This window comes from Stomoxys calcitrans, chromosome 4 (genome assembly GCF_963082655.1).
Source record: "Stomoxys calcitrans chromosome 4, idStoCalc2.1, whole genome shotgun sequence".
Taxonomy (NCBI): domain Eukaryota; kingdom Metazoa; phylum Arthropoda; class Insecta; order Diptera; family Muscidae; genus Stomoxys; species Stomoxys calcitrans.
In genome coordinates, this window is record NC_081555.1 from 61,879,323 (window position 1) to 61,904,521 (window position 25,199).

A 25,199-nucleotide genomic window follows, 5' to 3' on the forward strand; every position below is an offset into this window, starting at 1 on the left:
TTTTTGAAAAAGTTTAGCTGCTCAAATATTTGATAAAAACTTTCTATATATAGACGATAAAACTCCCCTAAAAACAGTATTTCGACTACCTTCTTAAATTTCTTGGCGCAATTCTAATCTTATTTATTATCAAAAGATGTATATTGATGGCATAACGGCTTCTTTAGCATCGGTCTAGTTGTAACATATTCTAGATAAATGTTTTTCTGTTGGGTTTACTTCCCCAATGTATGTAATTCATAAAGTTACTGTAAAGAAATATATTAATTACTATTAGTGTATCAACGAACAGCAGCAAGCCACTTCAAAAACAAGTAAAAAGGCATTAGGTTCGGCCGGTCTATATCGGCGCTACATCTAGATATAGTCCGATATAGCCCATCTTCGAACTTTTATACCCCATCCTTCGGGGGTGGGTATAAAAATGGAAGTAAGTTTGTCATTTTTTAACAGATAGCATATCTCTATGAAATTTAGAATGGAAGAGAAGTGGTGCTTACCAAATGATGTATAAAATTTCAGGGGTATAAAGGTTCCTAGGTCCTATTAATAGGGCCTCAAAGTTGGTTACCTCGGCCGAACGAAAGATTCTTGGGGCTTCCATTTATTTATGGTCCGACATTTAAAAATTTCTTGTTGTTGAGTTATGCTTAAAAACAAAAAAATGTGCTTTCATGCACAGTGGTCATCTTATAGTTTGATTATTGTTGTTTAACATAGGTACAATAGAGACAAATGCTTGGAGGCCACCGTAGCGCAGAGGTTAGCATGTCCGTCTATGACGCTGGACACCTGAGTACGGATCCCAGCGAGACCATCAGAAAAAATTTTCAGCGGTGGTTTTTCCCCTCCTAATGCTGGCAACATTTGTGAGGTACTATGCCATGTAAAACTTCTCTCCAAAAAGGTGTCGCACTGCGGCACGCCGTTCGGACTCGGCTAAAAAAATCATTGGGCTTAAACTTTAATCGGACTGCACTCACTGATATGTGAGAAGTTTGCCCCTGTTCCTTAGTGGAATGTTCATGGGCAAAATTTGCAATTTTACAAACCTGGCACCAACTTTGATAACGAATTTTTACCACTTCGATAAAACCCGATCCAGATACAGATAAAAATGGGCGCCAATCTTTTACAACCCACTGTGCGCACTTCTCAAGTGATTCCTTTTTATACCCACTACCATAGGGTAAGGTATACTAAAATAGTCATTCCGTTTGTAACACCTCAAAATATTGATTATAAACCCCATAAAGTATATATCTTCTTCAACGTCTCGACATTGAGTTATTCTAGCTATGCCCATCTGTCGAAGTCGCGATAGCGGTCGAACGCGTAAAGCTAGCCGCTTGAAATTTTGCACAGATACTTACTAATGATGTACCAACTTAGGGGAGTGGTATGAAAAACAATTAAGGATTTTGTAAATAGCACAGAATTCCTAACTTAAAATTTTCTTTTTGAGGCTACTTTTTAGTTTTTAGAGCGCACAACAAACCAATTAGTAGCTTAGGTGTATGTCCATAATAGCTTGGGCGGTTTAATATCTGCACACCTTTTCAACTAGAGGGATCTAGGTCTGAGTAGAGTGAGTCTGGCTTGGCAGTTGAACAGGTGACGTGTCGTGTGGTCTCTGGTCACAATCGGAACATACATCTTGCACGTCTGCGTCAACCTTTGCTCTTTAGGATTTGAGGCGGCTGCATCTGCTGGAACTTAATTGAGCAAGAACTACTCTGGTTTACCGGCAGCTATTTACCGCATCTGATACCGTGTCTGCCTGAATGTTGTCTAGAACTGCCTGATATTCCGCTTGATCTAGAGGTTCTCTCTTGTAGCGCTGAACCTCACGCTCTGGATCGTGTAGATCTACCTTAAGGATTCTGGGCTTTGGATATCCATTTACAAGATGATGATTTAGATGGTTTCGCGATAACAGCCCAAAAGGTATTGCTTAGACAGAGTTATGTCTTCGCACTGGTAGGATCTTTGTCTCCTGATGGAGGTGGTCCACATGAGAACTGAGGAGACAGCCCGTCGCAGTTCGGAGGGCGGCTTTCTGACAGATCTGAATATTATTCCACTGCGTGTCACAAAGTTGACGTGACCACACTGGCGCTGCATAACTTACCACAGACCGGCCAATTGCTTTGTACGTGGTCAACAAGGTTTCTTTGTCTGCACCCCAAGTGCTGCCAGCGAGTGACTTGAGGACCTTGTTTCTATTTTTGACTTTATTGCAGATTGTTGTGGCATGTGGGGAGAAAGTGTAGGAGCTGTCAAATGTGACGCCAAGTATTTTGGGACACTTGATGGTCGGAATCATTTCTCCATCGACCATCACAGTCAGCTCAGAATTCACCTCACGCGTATTTGTAGTGAACAGTGTGGCTGAAGATTTGGTGGCGCATATCTTCAGATTTCTTGCAGCGAAATATGAGGCAAGCTCGTTGAGGTAGACGTTCAACCTATCGCAGATGTCATCAATGGGTGGGGAGCCTGATGCCATGATCGTACAATCGTTCGCATATGATACGATCTCTATGACGTCTGGAGGACGTGGGATGGAGGATAGGTAGAGGTTAAACAGTGACGGAGATATCACCCCACCTTGGGGAACTCCCTGTTTCACTCTACGGTGTTTTGACTTCTTATCCCTAAATTTCACAAATGACTGGCGGCCACACAGATAATTCGCGGCCCAACGTTTCAGGCCTGGCTGGAGGGACGTGTTGGCGATGTCCTCAAATAATTTGGCATGGCTAACCGTGTCGAATGCCTTTGATAGGTCCAGTGCCACGAGGACCGTCCTATCACATGGCCTGGGTTGATTGAAGCCACGGCAAATGTGTGTGGTGATGGCATGCAAAGTTGTTGTTGTGCTGTGCAGTCTCCGAAATCCATGTTGATGCTCGGCGAATGGAAATTCTCCTACGAGGCTCGGGAGGAGTAATGCCTCAAGCGTCTTAGCCACTGGTGAGAAAAGGGAGATCGGTCTGTACGACTCCCCCAAACTCGGGTCTTTACCAGGCTTCAGTAGAGGGATCACTCTGCCCATTTTCCAGACATCGGAAACTATAAGAGTGTTCAATGACAGGTTAAGGACAGTGGTAAGGTACTCAACTCCAGGTAAATCCAGATTCTTCAGCATCAATGTAGAGATTCCGTCGAGGCCCAACGCCTTGGAAGATTTGGCGCCACGGATGACATTCGTAACTTCGCCCACGGTAAATTGTGATGGCTGTTCATCGGCTCGGAGACCACGAATACGGCGAATGGCTCTCCTCCTTACCCTGTCTCTCTCGGGATGCACAATAAATTGACGGTTGAACAACCTGGCGCATCTCTTCGGATCAGTCACGGTTATCTCGCCAAAAGTGACTGAGGTCCTGTCGTCCCGTCTACCGGGGTTCGAGAGAGACTTAACAGTGGCCCACAGTGCCACTGTTACATTGCTCCAAGTGTTCCGGTGCCTAAGTTACATTGCTCCAAGTATTCCTGCCACAAATTCCGCTTATGTTCGTTGACTACCCTGTTTATTTCCAGATTCAGCTCGCTGATTCTGGGATTAGCGGGGTCCATAGCGAGTACCACTGCTTGCGCCGGGAAATTGGCTCGCACTTGCGGTATTCGACCGGCTGGTATAAAGCGAGCGGCTGCTGGTTGATGATGTCTTGGAATTTCCTCTCGGCCACAAGCACATCAGTGGGGGGTGGCAGGTCATTGAAGCGGCGATTGGTATACTCTCTGAAGCCAGTCCAATTGACCTTATGTAATTGATGAACGTCAAGCGCAGGCGAGATAGGTCTATACTGCACGGAATGGTGTATAACGAAGGCCAATCCCCCACCTCCATTCCTTGAGCGATCCTTGCCAATCTTGCCACGCAGTCCGTTGCAGTTTAACTGCAAGAACGATACACTTCCCGACACTGGCCTGGCAATAGTAGGGCTAGGGTGCTGTCGTTGCATAAATTGCCGTACGGGAGAGGTCGGGGGGGTCACATAGTCCGACGACAAGGACGCCGAAGGCGACGACGGCGACGCTTGTGACCCACTGCTGGCTATGTTCGCACAGCACCTAGCGGCAAGAACAGAAATGTACCCACTCCAAGCACCGGTTACACCTCACCGACACTGACCGATGATGAAGGCGGTTCTGGCAAACCGAACAGAACCAGGGTCCGGGGTTCTTTTCAATCCCGGCACGGACCAGAAGCGTACGGAGAAGGCACTCCGGGATGTGCCTCTCCCATGACGAAAAAAGACGAACACGTACACTGAGGCGGCAGCCCTTGCCGATGAGGATTCCATCGGGTCAATCCGGTGCGTACAACCGGCTGCCATGGGATTGAGGTTTCTTTGTCTACACCCCAAGTGCTGCCGGCAAGTGACTTGAGGACCTTGCTTCTTCTACTTTTGACATTATCGCAAATTGCTGTGGCATGTGGGGAGAATGTGTAGGAGTCAAATATGAGTTCGTTGAGGTAGACGTTCAACATACCGCAGATGTCAACAATGGATGGGGGCCTGTTGCTATGATCATACAATCGTCCGCATATGATACGATCTCTATGCCATCTGGAGGGGTGGAATGAAGGATAGGTAGAGGTTAAACAGTGACGGAGATATCACCCCGCTTCAGGGAACTCCTAGTTTCACTCTACGTTGCTGAGACTTCTTATCCCTAAATTCCACAAATGACTGGCACCCACAGAGAAGACCGTCCTACCACATGGCCTGGACAGATTGAAGCCACGGCAAATATGTGCGGTGATGGCATTCAAAGCAGTTGTTGATGCTCGGCGAATGGAAATTCTCCTATGATGCTCGGCAAGAGTGATGCCTCCGGCATCTTTGCTACTGGTGAGAGAAGGGAGATCGGTCTGTATGAGTCCCCCAAACTCGGGTCCTTTCCAGGCTTCAGAAGCGGGATCACTCTGCCAATTTTCCAGACATCGGAAACTATAAGAGTGTTCAAAGACAGGTTGAGGACAGTAGTAAGGTACTCAACTCCAGGTAAATGCAGATTCTTCAGCATCAGTGTAGAGATTCCGTCGGGGCCCAAACTTGTCACGGAGACTTGATCAATGGTCACCACAAGGAGAGTTCCTTTCTCATTCTCCTCCCTGTGGAAAACCTCCCATTCCTCCTTGGTTTTGCTTGTTTAAGACTTTCATCATGCATTCCTTCGAGATTTCGCCGCCCACATCCTTGATGAAGACCGTCGCCTTTGTAACCCGTTCGTTTACCAAATGCCTCACCTGGGACCGACGATCTGGTAGCAACCTACCGGATGCACAGCCGACATCGACGACTGCGTAAGTCATCTCATCTCTGTTGTGCTTCCTTCCCCTTGTGGTGACCATTGATTGGAAGTCACAGTCCTCCATGAAAGCTCGGGGGCCGTTCACGCTTCTTTCGTTACTGTTCCGACTTTGTTTCCCTCCGTAGGACATTGTCTGCTGTCTTCATGACGGGGGGCTTGTTTGGTCTTCCCAGAGTACTTGGAAGCGGAGGGTTCCTTTTGTTCTTCAGTGTCTTGGCAGTGTTATGCTCTTCGGGAGATCTGTTTCTCTTTTTGACAGTTTCTTTGACAATGTCGCTGTCTGAATCTGGATCAGAAACCCCACCTTTACTCAAAGGCTGGGACGAACTGTGCATCCCTCTGGTTTATCCATCTCTTCCTCATTCGTTAGTCTGACTACTGGTTATGCGCTTACAGGAGGGGATGATAACATGAAGTCTTTAACATATTTTGTAATAGGTACCTATTGCGAGATACGAATTTTTTTCTTCGAGGAGCGAAATCAAGCACGGCCGGTCCTCTCAACGGTAACTAGTTACTATTTTTGTCCGATTTAGCTGAAATTTTGGAGATAGTTTTCTGTTATTACTTCCAAGAACTGTGCTAAGTACGGTCCACATCGGTCTATAACCTGTTACGGCTACCATAGAAACCGATCCCACGATTTGACTTCTTGAGCCCCTGGAGACGCAATTTGTGTCCGATTTGGCTAAAATTTTGCAGATAGTGTTCTGCTTTGACTTCAAACAACTATGCCAAGTGCGTTCCAAATCGGTCTATAACCTGATATAGCTCCCATATAAACCGATCTCACAGTTTGACTTCTTGAGCCCCTGGAAGCCGCAATTTTTGTCCGACTTGGCAAAACTTTTGCAAATAGTTTTCTGTTATGACTTTCAATAACTATGACAAGTACGGTCCAAATCGGTCTATAACCTAATATATCTCCCATATATACCGATCTAACGTTTTGACTTCTTGAGCCCCTAGACGACGCATTTTTTTTTTTCTCCTTTAATTTGGCTATAATTTTGCATGTATTTTTTTGCAGTGACTTCAAACAACTGTACTAACTAAAGTCCAAATCTCCCATATAAACCGATTTGCGATTTGACTTCTTGAGTCCTTACAAGGCGCAATGTTTTCAGATTTGGCTGAAATTTTGCATGTGGTATTCTGTTACGACTTCCAAAAACTGTGCCAAGTACGGGTTAAAGCAGTCTATAACATGATATAGCTCCCATATAAACCGATCGCTCGATTATCCTTGTTCGGTTCCTAGAATATTTAATTTGTATGTAGAATAAAACTATGCCCTTCAATTAAATTTAGTTTGTATAAAATGTTAGGAGAATTCATGGTGGTGGGTTCCTCGGATCCGGTCCGGCCAAACTAAGCACGTTTTTACTTTTTATTGCTATCTTGGACAGTTATGAGAGCTTGAGGATCTTTACGTTAAACACGGCATTTTTGACGACTCAAAGTGAATGTTGTCTACTTAAATAAAAACTTCAACATTTTTTAGCACTATAATCTTATAATTATGTAGATGCAAATGCAAATTTTGCAAATTTTGTCCATGAACATTCCACTAAGAAACAGGGGCAGACTTCTCACATATCAATGAGTGCAGTCCGATTCAAGTTTAAGCTCAATGATAAGGGGCCTCCCTTTTACAGTCGAGTCCGAACGGCGTGCCGAAGTGCGACACCTCTTTGGAGAGAAGTTTTACATGGCATAGTACCTCACTAATGTTGCCAGCATTAGGAGGGAAAAACCACCACTGAAAATTTTTTCTGTTGGTCTCGCCAGGATTCGAACCCAGGCGTTCAGCGTTATAGGCGGACATGCTAACCTCTGCGCTACGGTGGCCTCCGATGACAAATCCAAAAATTGATTCCCAGTAATAGTAGCAAAGAAAAATTAAAGGAAAAAACAATTATCTTGCTCAACAGCACTGATAAAAACAACCAATAACAACCAATAATAAAAACAACCATAGTTTTTATATGGCATGCGTAACAGACACTTGCCTTGGCACAAGTGGCTATTGAGTGCCAAATTTTGGGTCTCATGCAATTCTCTTTAGTCTATTTCGGTGGCTAGGCCAGACATAATTGTTATGCTGTACACGCAAAAAAAACTGCAATGCCAAAATGGTTCGAAATATTTATCTTCTTACAATTAATTTCAAATGCGTCTTTTTGCGTTGTTACTTGTGATTTTACCGATTAAAGACTTTCTATATGAATATTGTTTTAAATATTTTTTTGATTGACAATTATTGAGAAAATGTTTCTTTTAAAATCATTGCAATTTAAACATGACAGTGCTCGCTTGCAACTGAGCATTTCCATTTACAAAAATAGATGTCTGCGGAGAAACACATTGATTTTAAATTCGTTCACTGTTATATGCGTTTATTTTGCCTAAGCTGCACTGAATAATGTTTGTGGTTTGTTTTTATTTCTGCACATGTAAAGAGAGCTCGCACTCGTCAAAACAGCGTAAGCAAGGGTGAGAAACAGCACGAGGCACTCTCTTTGTCCACCTGTGAGCTAAACCTAAACCCGTCCACCTATGAGCTAGACCTAAATTAATTAGAATTTCAAAATTTGGAGTTTTTTTTTTTTTTTGGACTTTCAGAACGAATGGCGGAGACAAGTCTCACATATGCCAGGTTATATCCAGGAGCAGCCGTCCACACTGCCAAACTTAAACGATATCACAAAGTGATGTAGGTGCTAAATCCTCCAAAAAGCTCGTATTAATTCCAATTATATGTTCCTTTTTCGTCAAGAAGTGTTGAAAGTGGTTGAGTCTATCGTCAGGATTGTTGTACGTCGAGGGTGCTTATGCTATTAATCGAGAAGATGCAATAGAAAAAGAAATTAGCATCTAAATATCACATTCGCCCAAGAGGGCATATATCACAGATCCATTAAACTACTCCAAGTAAAGTGGTAAGGTGAGTGTACAATGAGATGGTGGTATGGACAAACAAAGCATCAAATAAAGAAGCGAACATGTAACAGCATACATGAAGCGATCAGATTCATTCATCAAACATCAATTTTAGCTTCTTGGATGAAACACAATAAACATTTATATTCAGGTACTTGTTTACACTCAAGCAGGTCCTTGAGATTGGTATATTTACTAAAAATACTAAAACGAGATCTCAGTGAGCGATATTTAGGGCACTCAAAAATCATGTGCCCCACAGATTCCCGACAGCCACATATGTCACAAAAGCATGACAAACCGGGGTTAAATCTATGCAAATAGGTTTTATCATAGGTGTGTCCTGTAAACATTCTATTAAGTATCTTTTTCTCCGCAGGTTCCAAGTCAGCCCCTAGGAACCAGGGACGGGAGGGAATATCAGGAAACAGCTCAAAGAACTTTCTGCCTTTTTCAGTAGATTTCAAACGATAGTCACGATTCCAAATATCATATATCTCATCCTTTATACGCCTTAACCCTTCCTCGAGGGTGTAATCAAAATTAACAGGGGCACCAATATCAGCTGCATACTTAGCCAGCCAGTCAGCAGTCTCATTGATTTTAATACCAACGTGGGCAGGTGCCCATACAATATGGCATTTGTTGATATTAGAGAAATTCAGCTTCCGAAAAATTCCAGCAACAAGGTGATTCTTCGTACGAGGGGCACTCAGCAGTCTGCAGGCATTTAGACTATCCGTAAAGACAACAAATTCACAGCAGCCATCCTCCACCGCAATCTCAACTGCCTTAAGCAGCGCTATTAACTCAGAGAAGAGGCTTGACGTCTTCCCCTGAATTCTAAACAGGAACCGCTGATCCCGCGTGGCATTAAAAACGGCACATCCAGCACTCCCAGCCTTCACCGATGCATCCGTGGCAAACACAACAAAACCATCATCTTTATACTCCGCTATCTCTTTGCAATACATTTTCTGAAAAATCTCTTTAGCAACATTGGCTCTGTCTCCACAAACAATCGAAGACCGCACCGTCAGACTGACAGGCCTGCACTCTTCCTCTACAACAGAAATCACATCAAAAATCTCCTGAAACATGTGATAAACATGACTATAGCTGGAGCGTACATACGGGTTTTCCGCAACCATTGCGTATAAATCTGGGTTCATAGATTTCACTCTTAATAACTCCCTAGCCGTCAGCCACAAACTGCGCTCCGATGCAGGCATCTCATTTGCAAGGGCATAGATCACATGAATTGGCGTAGAGGGCGTCACTCCCAAACATCTTCTCAGAGTGGCATTTTGAGTTGTCATAATCTTCTTATTTATACTCATCGGAGTATGGGCTGCAGTAGCCCTCGCATACTCCAGCTTCGATCTTATCAGAGAACGATATAGATTAAGAGCTACGGCTGGATCCAGACCTCCCTTAACAGGTGTCAGAAATTTAAAAACATTTTTTCTTGACTCAACTTCCTTGGCAATTCGAGTGTAGTGGTCTTTAACGGATAACGATGCAGTTATCGTCCTTCCTAGATACTTAAGGGTCTTGACTTGTTGAATCACAGCTCCATTAACAGACAGGCTCACCTTCTTCCTGCTGCCCTTCGCCAAGTACATAATCTGGGATTTATCCGCCTGAAAGGAAAGATTTAATTCTTTGCATAGATCATAAAAGGCTTGCACCTTCGTCTGAAGCTTCTTCTCCGCTTCATTAAAGTCTTTATCAAACACCATTATCAAGAAATCATCCGCATATTGGTAAACCAAGCTAGACCAATCTTCTATTCCGTGTAGGTTCTTCGTGTAAACATTAAATAGCAGCGGGGATAAACAGCTCCCTTGCGGCAGACCATCGACAACAGTGGTTGTGCTTTTGCCAAGACACAAAATCCTATTTGACAAAAAATTGCGTATCCACGCTATATAATGCATCTCCAAACCACAATCAACCAAAATCTTGCTCAGTACCTCAATCTTGACACAGTTATAAGCATTTGCGATGTCTAGGGCCACAATCATAACTTTAAAACCATTCGCCTTAAGAACCGCAGTACGGTGCAATAAATCATTAACACAGGATGAGGTAGACCTCCCCCTCCTGTATGCAAAGCATCGCTCAGGCAAGAAACCCATAGCCTCCAGAAAGCAAGCAACCTTATCCTTAACCATAAGATTAATCATTTTCAGGAAGACAGCTATTAAAGAGATTGGTCTGAAATTCCTATAATCCTTCAAATCTTTGCCCGGCTTAGGCACCGGCACAATCTTGATCCTTCTCCAGCCATCTCTGATTAGATTATTCGCAAAGCAATTATTAAGGGCAGTAAACAACACGCTCTTAGAGATATCCGGAAGTGCTTTGATCATGTCATACGTAATGCCGTCACAGCCACCAGCCGACGCCTTTCTTTTGCCATTCAGCACTCTTTCAAAATCCTCATATTCAAACTTTACAGCCCTTGGGCACACCAGATCCATTACAGCTACATCATCATCACACGGCACTTGTTCCTTGAGAAATTTCAAATATGCCTCATTATTTTCAGCATTCCACGAGCTGGTAGCACCGATCTTGCGCCTCCCAACCACGTTTTTTACGAAATTCCAAGCCTGTTTCGTTCCCGGGTCAGCATTCAGACCAGCCAGGTTAGCCTTAAAACTTTCTCTCTTTGCATTCAAAACTGCCAACTTCCACTCTTTCCTAGCAGTGCTCGCCGCTTCAATATTCTCCAGCGTAGGATATCTTTCACATTTCTTAAAGGCAGCTTTTTGAGATCTAAATAAGACATCCAAGTTCTTCTGCCACCAGAACTTGGGAACCCTGTTATCTTTAATCTTGAAAGTAGCACTATTTATTTCATTCAAAAAGGACTTTTCAATCTCATCCATATCAGGCCCAAAAGAAGTTCGACTTAAGGCGTCCGCCAGCAAATTCTTCGCTACAAACTTGCCATAGGAAATCCTATCCGACTTAATTGTAATCTCAATAGGAAAGTGATGGCTTCCACCAATTAAAAAGGATAAAGTGCTCCATTCCATCTCCGACGCACCATTAGCAAAACAAAGGTCTAAAACAGTACCATTATCATCAGCCAAGGATCTCTTGAAGGTATGTGCACCATTATTAAAGCAAATAAAGCCAGCATTGTCAGTTAGCTGCTGCAGGATCCGACCTTTAGGCATGGTGACACTGTCACCCCAAGCCAGGCATCTCGCATTAAAGTCACCAAGCAGTACAACATCATTCAAAGTCTCCAGGTAGTTCAAAAGAGTCGACATCTCAAGCTCGAAAGCAGGAACCGATATAGACGGAGGACAATAAACAGCACAAAAGACAAAGTTCTTCTTTAAGTTCAGAGTTTTGACAATCACAATATCCAAGTCAGTAACAAAGTCTAAAGTTTTAAAACTAATATATTTTCTTAGGCCAATGGCCACGCCTCCGTAGCCATCACCACGTCTCTTTTCCGCCAGGTTAAAGTTAAAAATTTTATTATTCTTGTTAACGTCCTCATGAGAAAAAGTCTCACATAAGCAGCAAATATCAAAACCATCCTTGTTTAGCAAATATTCTAATGTAGCTTTGTTCTTCTTCAGCGATTGCACATTATACTGTAATATTTTGATTGTCATTGTTACTGGCCGTAGAAATCAACTGAACATCATTACTAATTCCAACTTTATTAACACGCTCTGAAAAATGCCTGACAGCCACCAGGCCCGCATCACTGCCCACTTGCGTAAAATGATCCCGCATAAATTTCAACAGCTCTTGCATGATCTTCTCCAGCTCACTCACCCTGCTATAGCCAGGGTACTGGTATACTGGCTGAGAGGGAGACACCTCATCAAACATTCTCGGATGTATCTGCGCGCCCTGCGCCACAGCCACCTCCTTACGCGCGTTAGAAACCTTCTTCGCAACCGCATTATACGCCCACGGTGTCAAAATCCTGTTAGACTCTCTGACTCTATCTCTAACATTCCTTCCTCCTCCTTGCATCTGCGGGAAATCCTCATTGTCCATCAGCTCCTCAAATCTATTAGTTCTTACTTGTCCAAACGAATCCAAAACCTCCGACCTCGACATCTTGTTCTCAGCCATCAACTTGTTGATCCTTGTCTCTTTCTGCCAAACTTGGCACACATCTCTGTTAGACGCCAGATGGCCAGTCTTCCTACAGAGCACACACCTGATGATCTCACAGTCTCCTCCGCATTGATCGCCCTCTACGCCACATTTCAGACATCTTCTGCTGGACTTACAGCCCATCTCCAAATGCCCAAGCCTTCCACACTTCCTGCATTGCCTTACACTCGGATAGAACGTATGCACCATTGTTCTCGTATAATTCACCTTCACATCTCTTGGGAGTGCACCCCCGCTAAAACCAACCTTCACCGACCCAGTAGGAATCATCCTTGTTCTATCATCCAAATCTCTTCTAGTGAACCTCTGTACAGACATCAATTTAAGAGGAGAATCCTCTATTGCTAAGCATCTTCTTACATCAGCAGCAATTTCGTCCTCAGTAATCGACAGAGGTACATCCCTGAGCACACCAAAAGTTTCCACAAAATTACGTGGAATGAACGCCTTCAAATTTCTCTCAGCCAATCTCTTGTTACTAACAAACTTGTTGGCTGCCACCGCAGTAAAGAACTTAATCTTATACATTGTGCGCCCCACATCCTTAATCTCATCAATGCCATCACTAGCAGAAATAATATCTTTAATTTTCTCGTACAGATATAGACCATTTCTTCTTCTCGTATTTCTAATTTCATCAGACTTCGATGTATCGACAAGGACAGCAAAGTCACCAACATGCCCCTCATTATAAGTAATTATCACATTCTCCTCTGTTCTTCTTCTCTTATTCTGCATCTCATCTTCCCCCTCCCGTCCTCTAGATACCCCGTTACCTGTTTTAGCGGCATCCATCCTTCTACTTCCAGTCGCAGCACTCACACCAGCACACATCTCACCACTCATACCACTAGCAACATTGCTTTCCAATATCTTGTCGCAGCTCGCACCAACACTTCCAATACTCCCAACGGTACATTCAATAGCAGCACCCTCAGCAATCATTTCACTTGCACACGCTTCATCCATATTTTCCTCAAGCATTCTCCTATTGACATCATACGATTTCTCCTTAGTCTTAATCAACTTGAAATTATCAGACACCACATGCGCCAAAATGAGCGGCTTAGCCGCCATGGCGCTTTCTTTCTTCTTCACTCCCAACGACAGCTTCCTGGATTCACACCACTCCAGCAGAAGCCTCCACCAACAGCCACACCACAGACCAAAATCCTCCAAAAGCCACTCAGCACCGCAAAATCACGCTTCCAGAACAAAAGACACCAGCACGAAAAAGTACAAACGTGTGTGTATGTATGTGTGTATATGCAGTTGAAACAGTAATATTCGCAAAGACCAAAAAAAGCGATGTACACTCACTGACAGCCAAATACGTAATATGAAAATTTGGAGTTGGAATTTCAAAAATTGTCAAATCTTTTTTAATTGAAAATTTTTTGAATCACCTTTTTGATTGTTCATTTTCGTGACTTAAGCAGTTTCAATTAAAAAATTAGTTGAGTAGAGAAGTCTACCTCACCTTCTATTCTGAGGAATATTATAGCCCTAATCGGCCCTATCAGGTATACTTTGTTTCAGGTATGTGTAGTCCACATTGCCTGGGATATCGATCAAGGATAGGACAATACTCGTAGCTGTCGATAGGCCCACGAAAAGGCTTCCTTATCTGTGGTCGCAGCAGTTTACTTAGGAACAATTTGCTGAGGCATTTAGTGTAAAATTAAATTAAGTGCATCAGATGTCGTCTTCAATGCGGCTGTGATGCACAAAGAAGGCAGTACAAGAAGAAGTGAAGGCAGTACAACTTCTGGATAATATGTTGTCAATGGCAGTATTTTAAAGAAGTACACTTATTTGAAGACTCCCTTTACTAACTCATTTTGTACTCATCTTCAGACCCCAAACCTCCCGTAATCCATTTTTAAGAAAGTTGGGTGTTAACAAACTTTGTTGCGATAGTATTGATGTCTAGGTTTTCCGATTTCAGTGAATGGTGAACGCTATAATTAGATGATATCCAACTTTTTTTTGCCCAAAATGCAAGAACTGACATGCATGGCGTGAGGTTTTAACAAGACGGTGCCACATGCCACACAGCACGCGTAACAATGGGGAGGCGGCCGTATAGATTTTGCGATGTAACGCCTTTAGACTTTTTTTGTTGGGCTTTGTTAAACCTCATACCTATAAAGACAAGCCCGCTTCAATTGACGCATTGGAAGACAACATTGAAGCATTTATTCGTGAGATACCGTCCGAAATGTTGGAAAGAGTATGCAAAAATTAGACTAAGCGGATGGACCATTGGAGGCGCAGTCATGGTTAACATTTGCATGAAATAATTTTCAAACATTAAATTATATGAACCGTACTTTCGATTCAAATAAAGACTTCATGCATTTTCCTGAATTTTACGTGTTTTTTTTTTTTTTTTGAAAAACTTTCCTATAGCTCTTAAAAAATCACCCTATACAATACACAGAGTGGGTACATTTCGGATCTTGCTACAAAAGGATCGCTCAAGGGGTGGAGGTGGGGGATTGGCCTTTGTGATACACCATTCCGTGCAGTATAGACCCATCTCGCCTGCGCCTGACCCGCCTGCTAGTGACCCCTACATGCACACCATGTAGGGTTCACTAGCGCCGCTTTTAAGTACTCAGGTCCGGTACTGTCGTCTGGTTCTAGGGGACTTAAATGCGCATCACTTTTCATGGCATTCTCCTCAAGGTAACGACCAACGGGGTATAGAGTAGTCAACGAAATAAACAGGGTAGTCAACAAACATAAGCGGAATTTGTGGCTGGAACACTTGGAGCAATGTAACTTCGACGCCAATTTAGGCAAGCTGTGGTCTACTGTTAAGTCAATCTCGAATCCCGGAGGCGGAATGAAAGGACCTCAGTTACTTTTGGCGACGTGACCGTGACTGATCCGAAGAGATGCGCCAAGTTGTTCAACCGTCAATTTATTGTGCATCCCGAGTGAAAGGGCAAGAAGGAGAGCCATTCGCCGTATCCGAGCCGATGGACAGCCATCATATTTTACCGTGGGCGATGTTACGAATGTCATCCGTGGTGCCAAATCATCCAAGGTGTTGGGCCCCGACGGAATCCCTATACTGAGAGAGGGACTTCGCCAAGGCTGGGTGATATCTCCGGCTGTTTAACCTGTACCTATCCTTCATTCCACTCTCTTCAGACGGCATAGAGATCGTATCATATGCGGACGATTGTGCGATCATGGCAACAGGCCCCCACCCATTGTTGTATCTGCCACCAAATCTCTAGCCACATTGTTCACTACAAATACGCGTGAAGTGAATGCTGAGCCGACTGTGATAATTCAGACAATCAAGTGTCCCAAAATAATTTGCGCCATATTTGACAACTTTTAAATATTCTCCCCACATGCAACAGCAATCTGCGATAAAGTCAAAAGTAGAAACAAGGTCCTCAAAAGACAAGGAAACCTTGTTGACCACGTACAAAGCAATTGGCCGGTCTGTGGTAAGTTATGGAGTGCCAGTGTGGTCTCGTCAGCTCTGTGACACGCAGTGGAATAATATTCAGATATTTTAGAATCCCGCCCCTCGAACTGCGACGGGCTGTCTTCTCAGTTCTCATTCGGACCACCTCCATCAGGAGACAAAGATCCTACCAGTGCGAAGACATAACTTTATGCTGTCTAAGCAATACCTTTTGGGCTGTTATCTCAGAGACCATCCAAATCATCATCTTGTGGATAGAAACCCACCGCCCAGAAGCCTTATGCTAGATCTACATGATCTAGAGCATGAGGTTCAGCGCTACAAGAGAGAACCTTTAGATCAAGCGGCATATCAAGCGGGTCTGGATAACATTCATGTAGACACAGATGCTGTAAATAGCTACCGGGTGAATGAAATCCTTGGAGAACGACCACCTCCCATTGCACCTGAAGAAATTGACATCCCCAGGCGAACCAGAGTAGTTCTGGCTAAATTACGTTCCAGCAGATGCAGCCGCCTCAACTCCTACAGAGCAAGAATTGATGCCGACCTGCAGAATGTATGTTTCGATTGTGACCAGGGACACACTCTACTCAGACCCAGATCCCCCTGGACCCACCCACTTAGCCGCAGAGTTCCTGGATCTTAACACTCAACAGAATCAAGCAGACGAAAGATAGAACACAACAAACTGCTACAACAACAGCATAAAAATGTTCCTATATTTATAATCTAAACTTCTAGGTCTTATGGGTGTGTCTTCACTTCAAATAAACTTCACATTGTTGGCATACACGACTTGGCAATACCTTTCGTTTGTATGCAGTGCATACTTCAAAAAGTTAAGCACTTCTACGGAAGCTGGAAAAAGAAGATCTCCCGAAGAGCATAACACTGCTAAAATACTGAAGAAGAAAAAGAGCTCCCCGCTTTTAAGTACTCTGGGAAAACCAAGCCAGCCATCCCGCAATGGAGACTCCAGACAGTGTCCTGCGGAGGTAGACAAAGTTGGAACAGGAACGAAGGAAGCGCGCACGGCCCCTGACTCTTCATGGAGGACTGTGACTTCCAAAAGGAGGTCACAGGTCCAAAAGGAGGCATCTTTACGCTGCGTTTTGCGTCGGCGGAATGTATTGATACCGTCTTTTTTTAATGATACATAAGTTAGTGTACAACAGAACACCAGAAATTTTTTACGCCAAACTTAAAATTGGTAGATCTAGCAGAAGAATTGTAATATTACCCATTCATTATCGTCTCCTGATATCCGAATGGCAATTTTTCTTTATGTTATGTTAAAAATTGTCTACTTATGACAGGAAACTTATTTATTAATTTGGTTACTTGTTCAATTATCTAATCTAATGCGATTATTATCAACACAAATTTTATTATTAAATCAACTATTGTAAAAATCTTATTATTACAACAAAAGTCACATACTATAATTACAAGATTTAAAATCTTGTTGTATGTGAAACTGAAAACAAATAAACAAACAAACAAACCGTCAAACAGCTCGTCAGAGGTATTCACGCTCCCAGGGAGGACGGAAAGCTCGACCTGGTGAGAAACGTGGACATCCCTCAGCTCACAAAGGCTACGGTTGCGATTCTTGGGCAAGCAAAACGAAGGTTTGGTCGCAGAGAAGTGGGAGATCTTCCACAGGGAGGAGAAGGAGGAAGGAACTCTCTTTGTGGTTGACATTCAAGTCTCCGTGACAAGTTTGGCTAATGCTAAAGGCATGGCGCACTACGGTAGCCAAGTAGCCAATACAGCCTAATGAACAGGGACCCGAAGATGGAACCATTACCGTCTTTATAAAGAGAATCGGAGGACTAGACTAGGCAAAGGACCTAAAACGATGACATCAGACAGAGTAGTGGCAGGAAAGTCAATGCAGTCTAAAGAACAGGGAGCAGCCGATGAGATCATCACCTACTCCCAAGGTGCCCATTTTCTGGATGACCAATGATTGAGGTAATGCACCGGAGCGAGACTGCTACAAACGCTCTGATGGAGAAAATCAGCAAGGGCAAGATTCATATTGCCTTTATTCAGGAGCCATGGACGACCCGGAACAAAGTTTCTGGACTGAACCATATCAACTAACAATTATTCTATGCTAACACTGGTACTCGGTCGAGGACCTGCGTTATTTGTCATAAAAATTTCAATTATATATTTTCCCCAGAGTTGTCAACGGAGATGGTGGAGCATAACTGGCATCACTTTATCTGCCTTTCGACTCTCCGACACCGCCACCCACGTCGGAGCTGCAACGGCTGGTGAGGAAAGCAAAACAGACAGGAAACTAGGTACTAATAGGGTGCGATGCGACGATAGGAAACCTGGAAGGAAGGGAAGAGGTTTCCGATCGGATACCTGAGATGAACCTTGAAGTCGAGTGCGAGGCATTGCTGCCATCGGCACAGTCTTGGATTCACGTAAACCTAGTATTGCCATTTGGAAGATCATGTTACACGGATGGATCGAAGCTAGAGGACAGAGTGGGTCTGGGGTTTACATTGAGAACCCAGGGACTGAGATCTGTCAGTCCCTGGGTTATGGTCAGGCAAGACCATAATACGTTCCTGCAGGCGGAGATCCGGGCGATCACGGAATGCGTGGTGTGATGCTAACGCGACGAAGTCGAGTTGTGAACATCTTTACCGACAGTAAAATTGCTATAAGGGCAATAACAACCAGGGCGGTAAGTTCACGAACAGTTTTGCAGTGTAAGAAGGAGATTAACGCCTTCTCTGAGGATGGGCATCGTTTGGGTGCCGGGCCATAACGGAGTAAGGGGAAATGCGGCGAAGGCCAGTGGACTGCCGTCAATAAACTTGGTTAACCCGAAGCCTTTCGGGTTGACGCAGTCCGAGTTAAGGGAGTGAGCGACGAATGCGCATGCAACATTGTGGAATAGCGCACCGGTCGGTAAGACGGCGAGAATCCTATGGGGGATCCAGATCGTGAGAAGACGAGGCTATTACTGAAAGGAAGCAAGAAGGAGGTCAGTATAGCTATTGGCATCATAACGGGACACATAGCACTACGAGCTCACTTATGTAAAATCGGTGCGGCAAGTGATAGCATGTGTAGGGCATTCGGGGAAGATGATGAGACATTGGAGCATTTCCTTTTTCATTGCCCGGCTTTCGCGTCCAACAGATTTCGGTACTTAGGTGGAGACACAATATCAGACATGAACGAACTTCGGGGAGTGGTATTGAAAACAATTAAGGATTTTGTAAGTAGCACGGAATTCCTAACTTAAAATTTTCTTTGTAGAGGTTACTTTATAGTTTTTAGAGCGCACAACAAGCCGATTACTGGCTTATGTGTATGTCAATAGTGGCATGGGGCGGATTAATATCTGCACCCTCTTTCCAACCTAACTTAACTTAAGATCGTGCAGACGTATAGACATTTAGCTCAAAATGTTTTTTTTTTCATTTTAAATTTTAATTTGTTGAATTTGTACTCGTCTTCTTTAATTTATGCCCCATATTGTTATTATGAGGATATATGATTCTGTTGAGTGTCAAGACCCAGGAACTCTGCGACTAAGATGGGGTGTGTCCACAGGGAACTGGGTCTGAGTCCAGTGGGTCTGGCCGGGCAGTTAAACAGGTGAGTATCGTGCGGTCCCTGGTTACAATCGGAACATACATCTTGCACGTCGGCATAAATCCTTGCTCTGTAGGAGTTGAGGTGGCTGCATCTGCCGGAACGTAATTGAGCCAAAACTACTCTGGTTTGCCGGGGGTGGTCAATTTCTTCAGGTGCAAGGGGAGGCGGTCGTTCTCCAACTACATTCAACCGGTAGCCATTTACCGCATCTGCTACCGTGTCTCCATGAATGTTGTTTAGACCTGCTTGATTTGCCGCTAGAGGTTCTCTCTTGTAGCGCTGAACCTCACGCTCTGGATCATGTAGATCTACCTTAAGGCTTCTGGGCGGTTGATATCTATCCACAAGATGATGATTTGGATGGTCTCTGCGATAACAGCCCAAAAGGTATTACTTAGACAGCATGTATTTATGTCTTCGCATTGGTAGGATCTTTCGTCTCCTGATGGAGGTGGTCCACATGAGAACTGAGGAGACAGCCCGTCGCAGTTCGGAGTGCGGCATTCTGACAGATCTGAATATTATTCCACTGCGTGTCACAAAGATGTCGAGACCACACTGGCGCTGCATAACCTACCACGAACCGGCCAATTGCTTTGTACGTGGTCAACAAGGTTTCTTTGTCTGCACCCCAAGTGCTGCCAGCAAGTGACTAGAGGACCTTGTTTATACTTTTGACTTTATCGCAGATTGCTGTGGCATGTGGGGAGAATGTGTAAGAGCTGTCAAATGTGACGCCAAGTATTTTGGGACACTTGATAGTCGGAATCATTTCTCCATCGACCATCACAGTCATGCCAGGTCAGCTTTCTGTTGTTGTAGCAGTGTGTTGTACACTGAGAAGGCACCCTTGCCGATGAAGGACTCCATCGTCTCAATCCGGTACGTACAACCAGCTGCCATGGGATTGACTAGCTCAGGTTGTTGTTGTTGTAGCTACATGTCTATATGTGGAAGTGGCGATCCTCATCTAGCTCCCATAGGTGAGAAAGCTCGTTCCATTCTAAAGGGCCGATCGCCGCGGGAACATGATGTCCATTGGTTATTTAAAAACGCCTTTAACTCGCCTTGTCATATCGATTATCATAGGCACTCAGTATATGTGCAAGATCCGGTGCCGCCCGACCTCTCACTGGGACTCTCCACTCAATACCACTGATTGTCCACGACTGCCATTACAGGTACTCCGTATGGAGCATTCCACTATCCGCAACCGCAATCCTATGGACGCGTCCGGTGGCTCGCAGCTAAGCTTCTCTTGACAGCAATGAACTCCACACAGATCAGACCTTAATGTTCCGGCCTGTGCGGTTCTCACAACTATCCCGTGCCGAGACTGGCTCAAGTGTATGTCCACTTTGGCTTGGGCGGATTAAAATCCACACCCTCTTTCAACCTAACCTAATCTTTTTGCGTTTTGACTGACTTATCCACTTTTCTGATTTAACAGTTTTTTTTGTACTTGATCTTTTCCCACAAAACTTCAAACATTTATAGAAATTGCTAGAAGGAGACATTTAATGCAAGATTATGACTTCAAAATGACTTTAAAATTAAAAAAGGTACCCGATGTGACAACGTGTGTTATTGGCATCTTTAAATAACCTATGGCCACCCAGTTCCCGCGGTCATCGGTCCTTTGGACCGGAACGAGCTTGCTAACCTGCAGGAGCTTGACTAGAATCACAATGTGGCTAAAACAAAAACAATGTGTCTTACAGTCAAGATATGAAAATACAAAAATCGGTGCAATCCCATGGCAGCCGGTTGTACGTACCGGATTGACCCGATGGAGTTCTCCATTGGCAAGGGCTGCCGCCTCAGTGTACAACCCACTGCTACAACAACAACAAAAATCGGAGCACTTTTGTAGGTTTGATCGAATTTCGGTCACATTTGCCCCTTTTACATCCATAGTGCGGCGTTCGTATTCGGCTATTACAAGTAGGCCCCGCCACGTATATTTCAGCTTAAACTTCAATCGGACAGCAATTATGGATATGAGACAAGTTTGCCTTAGTTCCTTAATGGAAAGTTCATGGGCAAATTTGCATTTGATATGCACCAATAATATGTTCAATCCTATGGCAGCCGGTTGTACGTACCGGATTGACCCGATGGAGTCCTTCATCGGCAAGGGCTGCCCCCTCATTCTACAACACACTGCTACAACAACAACCAATAATGTTATTTTCTTGGCGAAATATTTTAGTTCTTATCTGAAGCAAATACTGAAGAGTGTAAACAAATTGTGTCTTTAAAATTCGGAAGACTACTCAGAAGTAGACTTGGGCAAGATAATTTAGATTGTTCAAGCATAGAAGGCATTGATGACAATGTCAACAGGATAACGACTGCACTAGCGGAGTCTTTCATAACTATCCTTTCCTCTTCGAGAAAGGAAATCACCCCAAGAAAAGCCGTCGATGACCGGGGAGATTCCCAACATTGGAAAAGAGGTCCGCAGACTATTTAACAGAGCACGTCGTAAAAAATCGAAAGTATATTGGGATGTGTATTACACACAGCTCAAGGAATACAATAAGATTAACAGAGCGGCAAAACGTGCCTCTTGGAAGCTTGTGACCGGGTCGATAGCGTTAATGACGCCGCCAAGATTAAAAAGTTTCTCTCAAAAACCGATGCCCAAACTGAAACGTTAGTAGACGACTTGGGAGTGAGAACAGAAACAACGGAGGACATGTTGAGGCATTTGGTGAAAACGCATTTTCCACAGGATACGACGGGACTCACGGAGACACCGGAATCTTGGAATAATGAGGTTGATCGAAGTTTTATCATAACGGAATTTATGGTGAAGGATTCCTTAAGGAGCTTCAAACCATTTAAGTCACCCGGAGCTGATGGACTATTTCCGACGTTAATACAAAATGAGGCCGACTATCTGGCGCCTTATCTGGCAACTATTTTTACAGCGTGCCTAGGACTTGCATATACTCCGAAAGCCTGGCGGGAGGCAAAAGTGGTGTTTATATCACAGCCCGGCAAGGCAAATTATGCGACAACAAAGGCCTAAGGACCTATAAGCCTTACGTCTTTCTACTCAAAACCATGGAACGCATGGTAAATACCATAATAAAGAGTAGGAATCCAGCGAACTGCTTAAATACAAACAGCATGCCTATGTCAAGGGAAGGTCGGTGGAGACTGCTCTGCACAAGGTTGTGCATAAAATAAAAGTATCCTTCGATACCAGAGTACACATTGGCGGTTTGCATTGACGTCGAGGGGGCGTTTAATAATTTGCGGACTGACACATTGATCCAATCCTTAGACCAGTACCGGGTCCTTAGAGACTGGATAAACCATATGCTTAGGAGCAGGTGGATAAATGGCGGGTCTGATGACATAAATATAAGGGTGAAAGTGGCACAGGGCAGGCCACAGGGGGGCATTTTATCACCACTCTTTTGGGTGACCACCATAAGGTGACCACTTGAGGTCGAGTACGAGGTACTGCTGCCAGCGTCACAGTCATGGACTGACGGAAACCTAGTATTGCCGTCTGGAAGATCTTGTTACACGGATGGATAATAGCTAGGGGACAGAGTGGGCCTGGGGATCTACATTGAGAACCCAGGGACTGAGATCTGTTTTAGACTGCCTGACCATAATACGGACCTGCAGGCGGAGATCCGGGCGATCACGGAATGCGTGAAATGGTGTGATGCTAATGCGAGGACGTCAAGTGTGAACATCTTTACCGACAGTAAAATATATATATATATATATACCGCCCTGGTTATTTTTAAGCAATTTATTATTTTTAAAGCAATTCAATTGTTCACACAGTTTTTCTTTTCTAATTTTTTTGTTTGGGATGACAGTTGTTAACGTGAAAAGTCGAACTGAGTACCAACACTTATGAAAAGACTGCAAGAAGATATTGCATCGTCATTGTGAAAAATTCACTTAATATAGGGCGCCCCACCAATTTTTTAATTTTTTTGTGGTATTCAAAATGTTCCGGATACAGTAGGTTCTTTTTGACAATAACCACCTAGGGTTATCTACGGTATTTGTTTTAGTCTTCAGATTCGTGTGTCTGCGGTGAAAACTCGTCTGCATAAAATATATATATATATATATATATATATATATATATATATATATATATATATATATATATATATATACATATATATATATATATATATACATATATATATATATATATGGTATATATATATATATATGTATACATTTATAACAACCAGGGCGGTAAGGTCACGAACAGTCTTGGAGTGTAAGGAGATTAACGCCATCTCTGAGCATGGCACAATCCGCATCGTTTGGGTGCCGGGCCATAACGGAGTAAGCAGGAATGAAAGGGCAGATGATTTGGTGGTGAAGGCCAGAGGACTGCCGTCAATAAACTGGGTTAACCCGAAACCTTTCGGGTCGACGTAGTCCGAGTTAAGGGAGTGGGCAAACAATGTGCATGCGACATTGTGGAACAGCGAAACGGTCGGTAGGACGGCGAGAATCCTATCGGGGGATCCAGATCGTGAGAAGTCCCTCGTAAGGGTCAGTATAGCTTTTGGTGTCATAACGGGACAAAAGGACTACGAGCTCACTTATGCAAATTCGGTGCGGCAAGTGATAGCATGTGTAGAGCATGTGGGGAAGATGATGAGACGTTGGAGCATTTCCTATGTCATTGCCCGGCTTTCGCGACACCGGTACTTAGATGGGGATACCAGACATGAACCATATTAGGGGAGTATTAAAATTTTCTTTTCGAGATTACTTTTTAGTTTTTAGAGCGCACAACAAGCCGATTACTGGATTAGGTGTATGTCTATAGTGTCATGCTGAAGATTAGTATCTGCACCTTCTTTTCAACCTAACCTAAACTAAACAAATTGTCTAGAAGTTAAATTTTACACTCCAATATTCGTCAAATTATTAAAATATTAATTCAAACACTATGTATACCCCGAAACCCTAAGAAAACTTTAATGTTCTTATTTATTATGGATTAAGCAGAGTATGCTGTTCAACTTTCAGATAAGTAGCGAAAAACTTCAACAAAATTTCATAATTTTTTCAAACTTATTTGTAGCAAATATTCTACACCAACACAACCCTGTTGTCGTTGTTGTTGTAGCCACATTTCCAGGTGGAGGTGGCGATCCTCGCCAAGCTTCTGTATGTGAGTAAGCTTATTCCGGTCCAAAGGACCACCTAGGGTTATCTACGGTATTTGTTTTAGTCTTCAGATTCGTGTGTCTGCGGTGAAAACTCGTCTGCATAAAAAATTTTATTAAAATTGGAGTGCGCCCTATACAGTTCATTCTAGCCCCGAAATGGAAATTTTTAATATTTTGTGGATTACACATCCTGGATCAATATCGGACAAAATACACTGTTAAAATAGATTTTATACATATACATATATATAGATTCTTGAACTTACATCTAAAAGAGATTCTTCTACCAAATCGTCGTAATTGGCATCCTCGTCGCCCATGTCGTCGTCTTCGGCATAGTCATCATTGAAATTTCCGTATGAATCGGCTAAATAACTGGCATCGCTAACCGGCAAACTCGTATTAGGATCTGTTTTCTCACGCTTCACATTATAAAAATTGTCGGCATAATCATCGTCATTGTTAAGTAAAGGTTCATTGTCACAGGCATCCTGTAAAACAAAAACACA

The 25,199-nt window shown here is 43.5% G+C and overlaps 2 protein-coding genes across 4 annotated transcripts in view; both read right to left on the minus strand.

Moving 5' to 3' along the window:
* Positions 1-25,199, minus strand: part of LOC106084420 (zinc finger protein 879) — a 42,158-nt gene that overhangs the window by 16,379 nt on the left and 580 nt on the right. For all 3 annotated transcript variants that reach the window (XR_009398150.1, XR_001220816.2, XM_013248091.2), the window contains exon 2: positions 24,957-25,181. Coding sequence is in view for 1 of the 3 variants with exons in the window: in XM_013248091.2 (XP_013103545.2) it covers positions 24,957-25,181 (225 nt within the window). In the remaining 2 variants the exon portion in view is untranslated. The remainder of the gene's footprint in view (positions 1-24,956; positions 25,182-25,199) is intronic.
* On the minus strand, positions 7,948-9,487 carry LOC131997253 (uncharacterized). Its single transcript, XM_059367905.1, has 2 exons — positions 8,468-9,487; positions 7,948-8,165 (listed from the first exon to the last, which is right to left on the minus strand). The coding sequence occupies exons 1-2, from the start codon at positions 9,441-9,443 to the stop codon at positions 8,161-8,163; spliced, it is 981 nt and encodes a 326-aa protein (XP_059223888.1). The 5' UTR covers positions 9,444-9,487; the 3' UTR covers positions 7,948-8,160.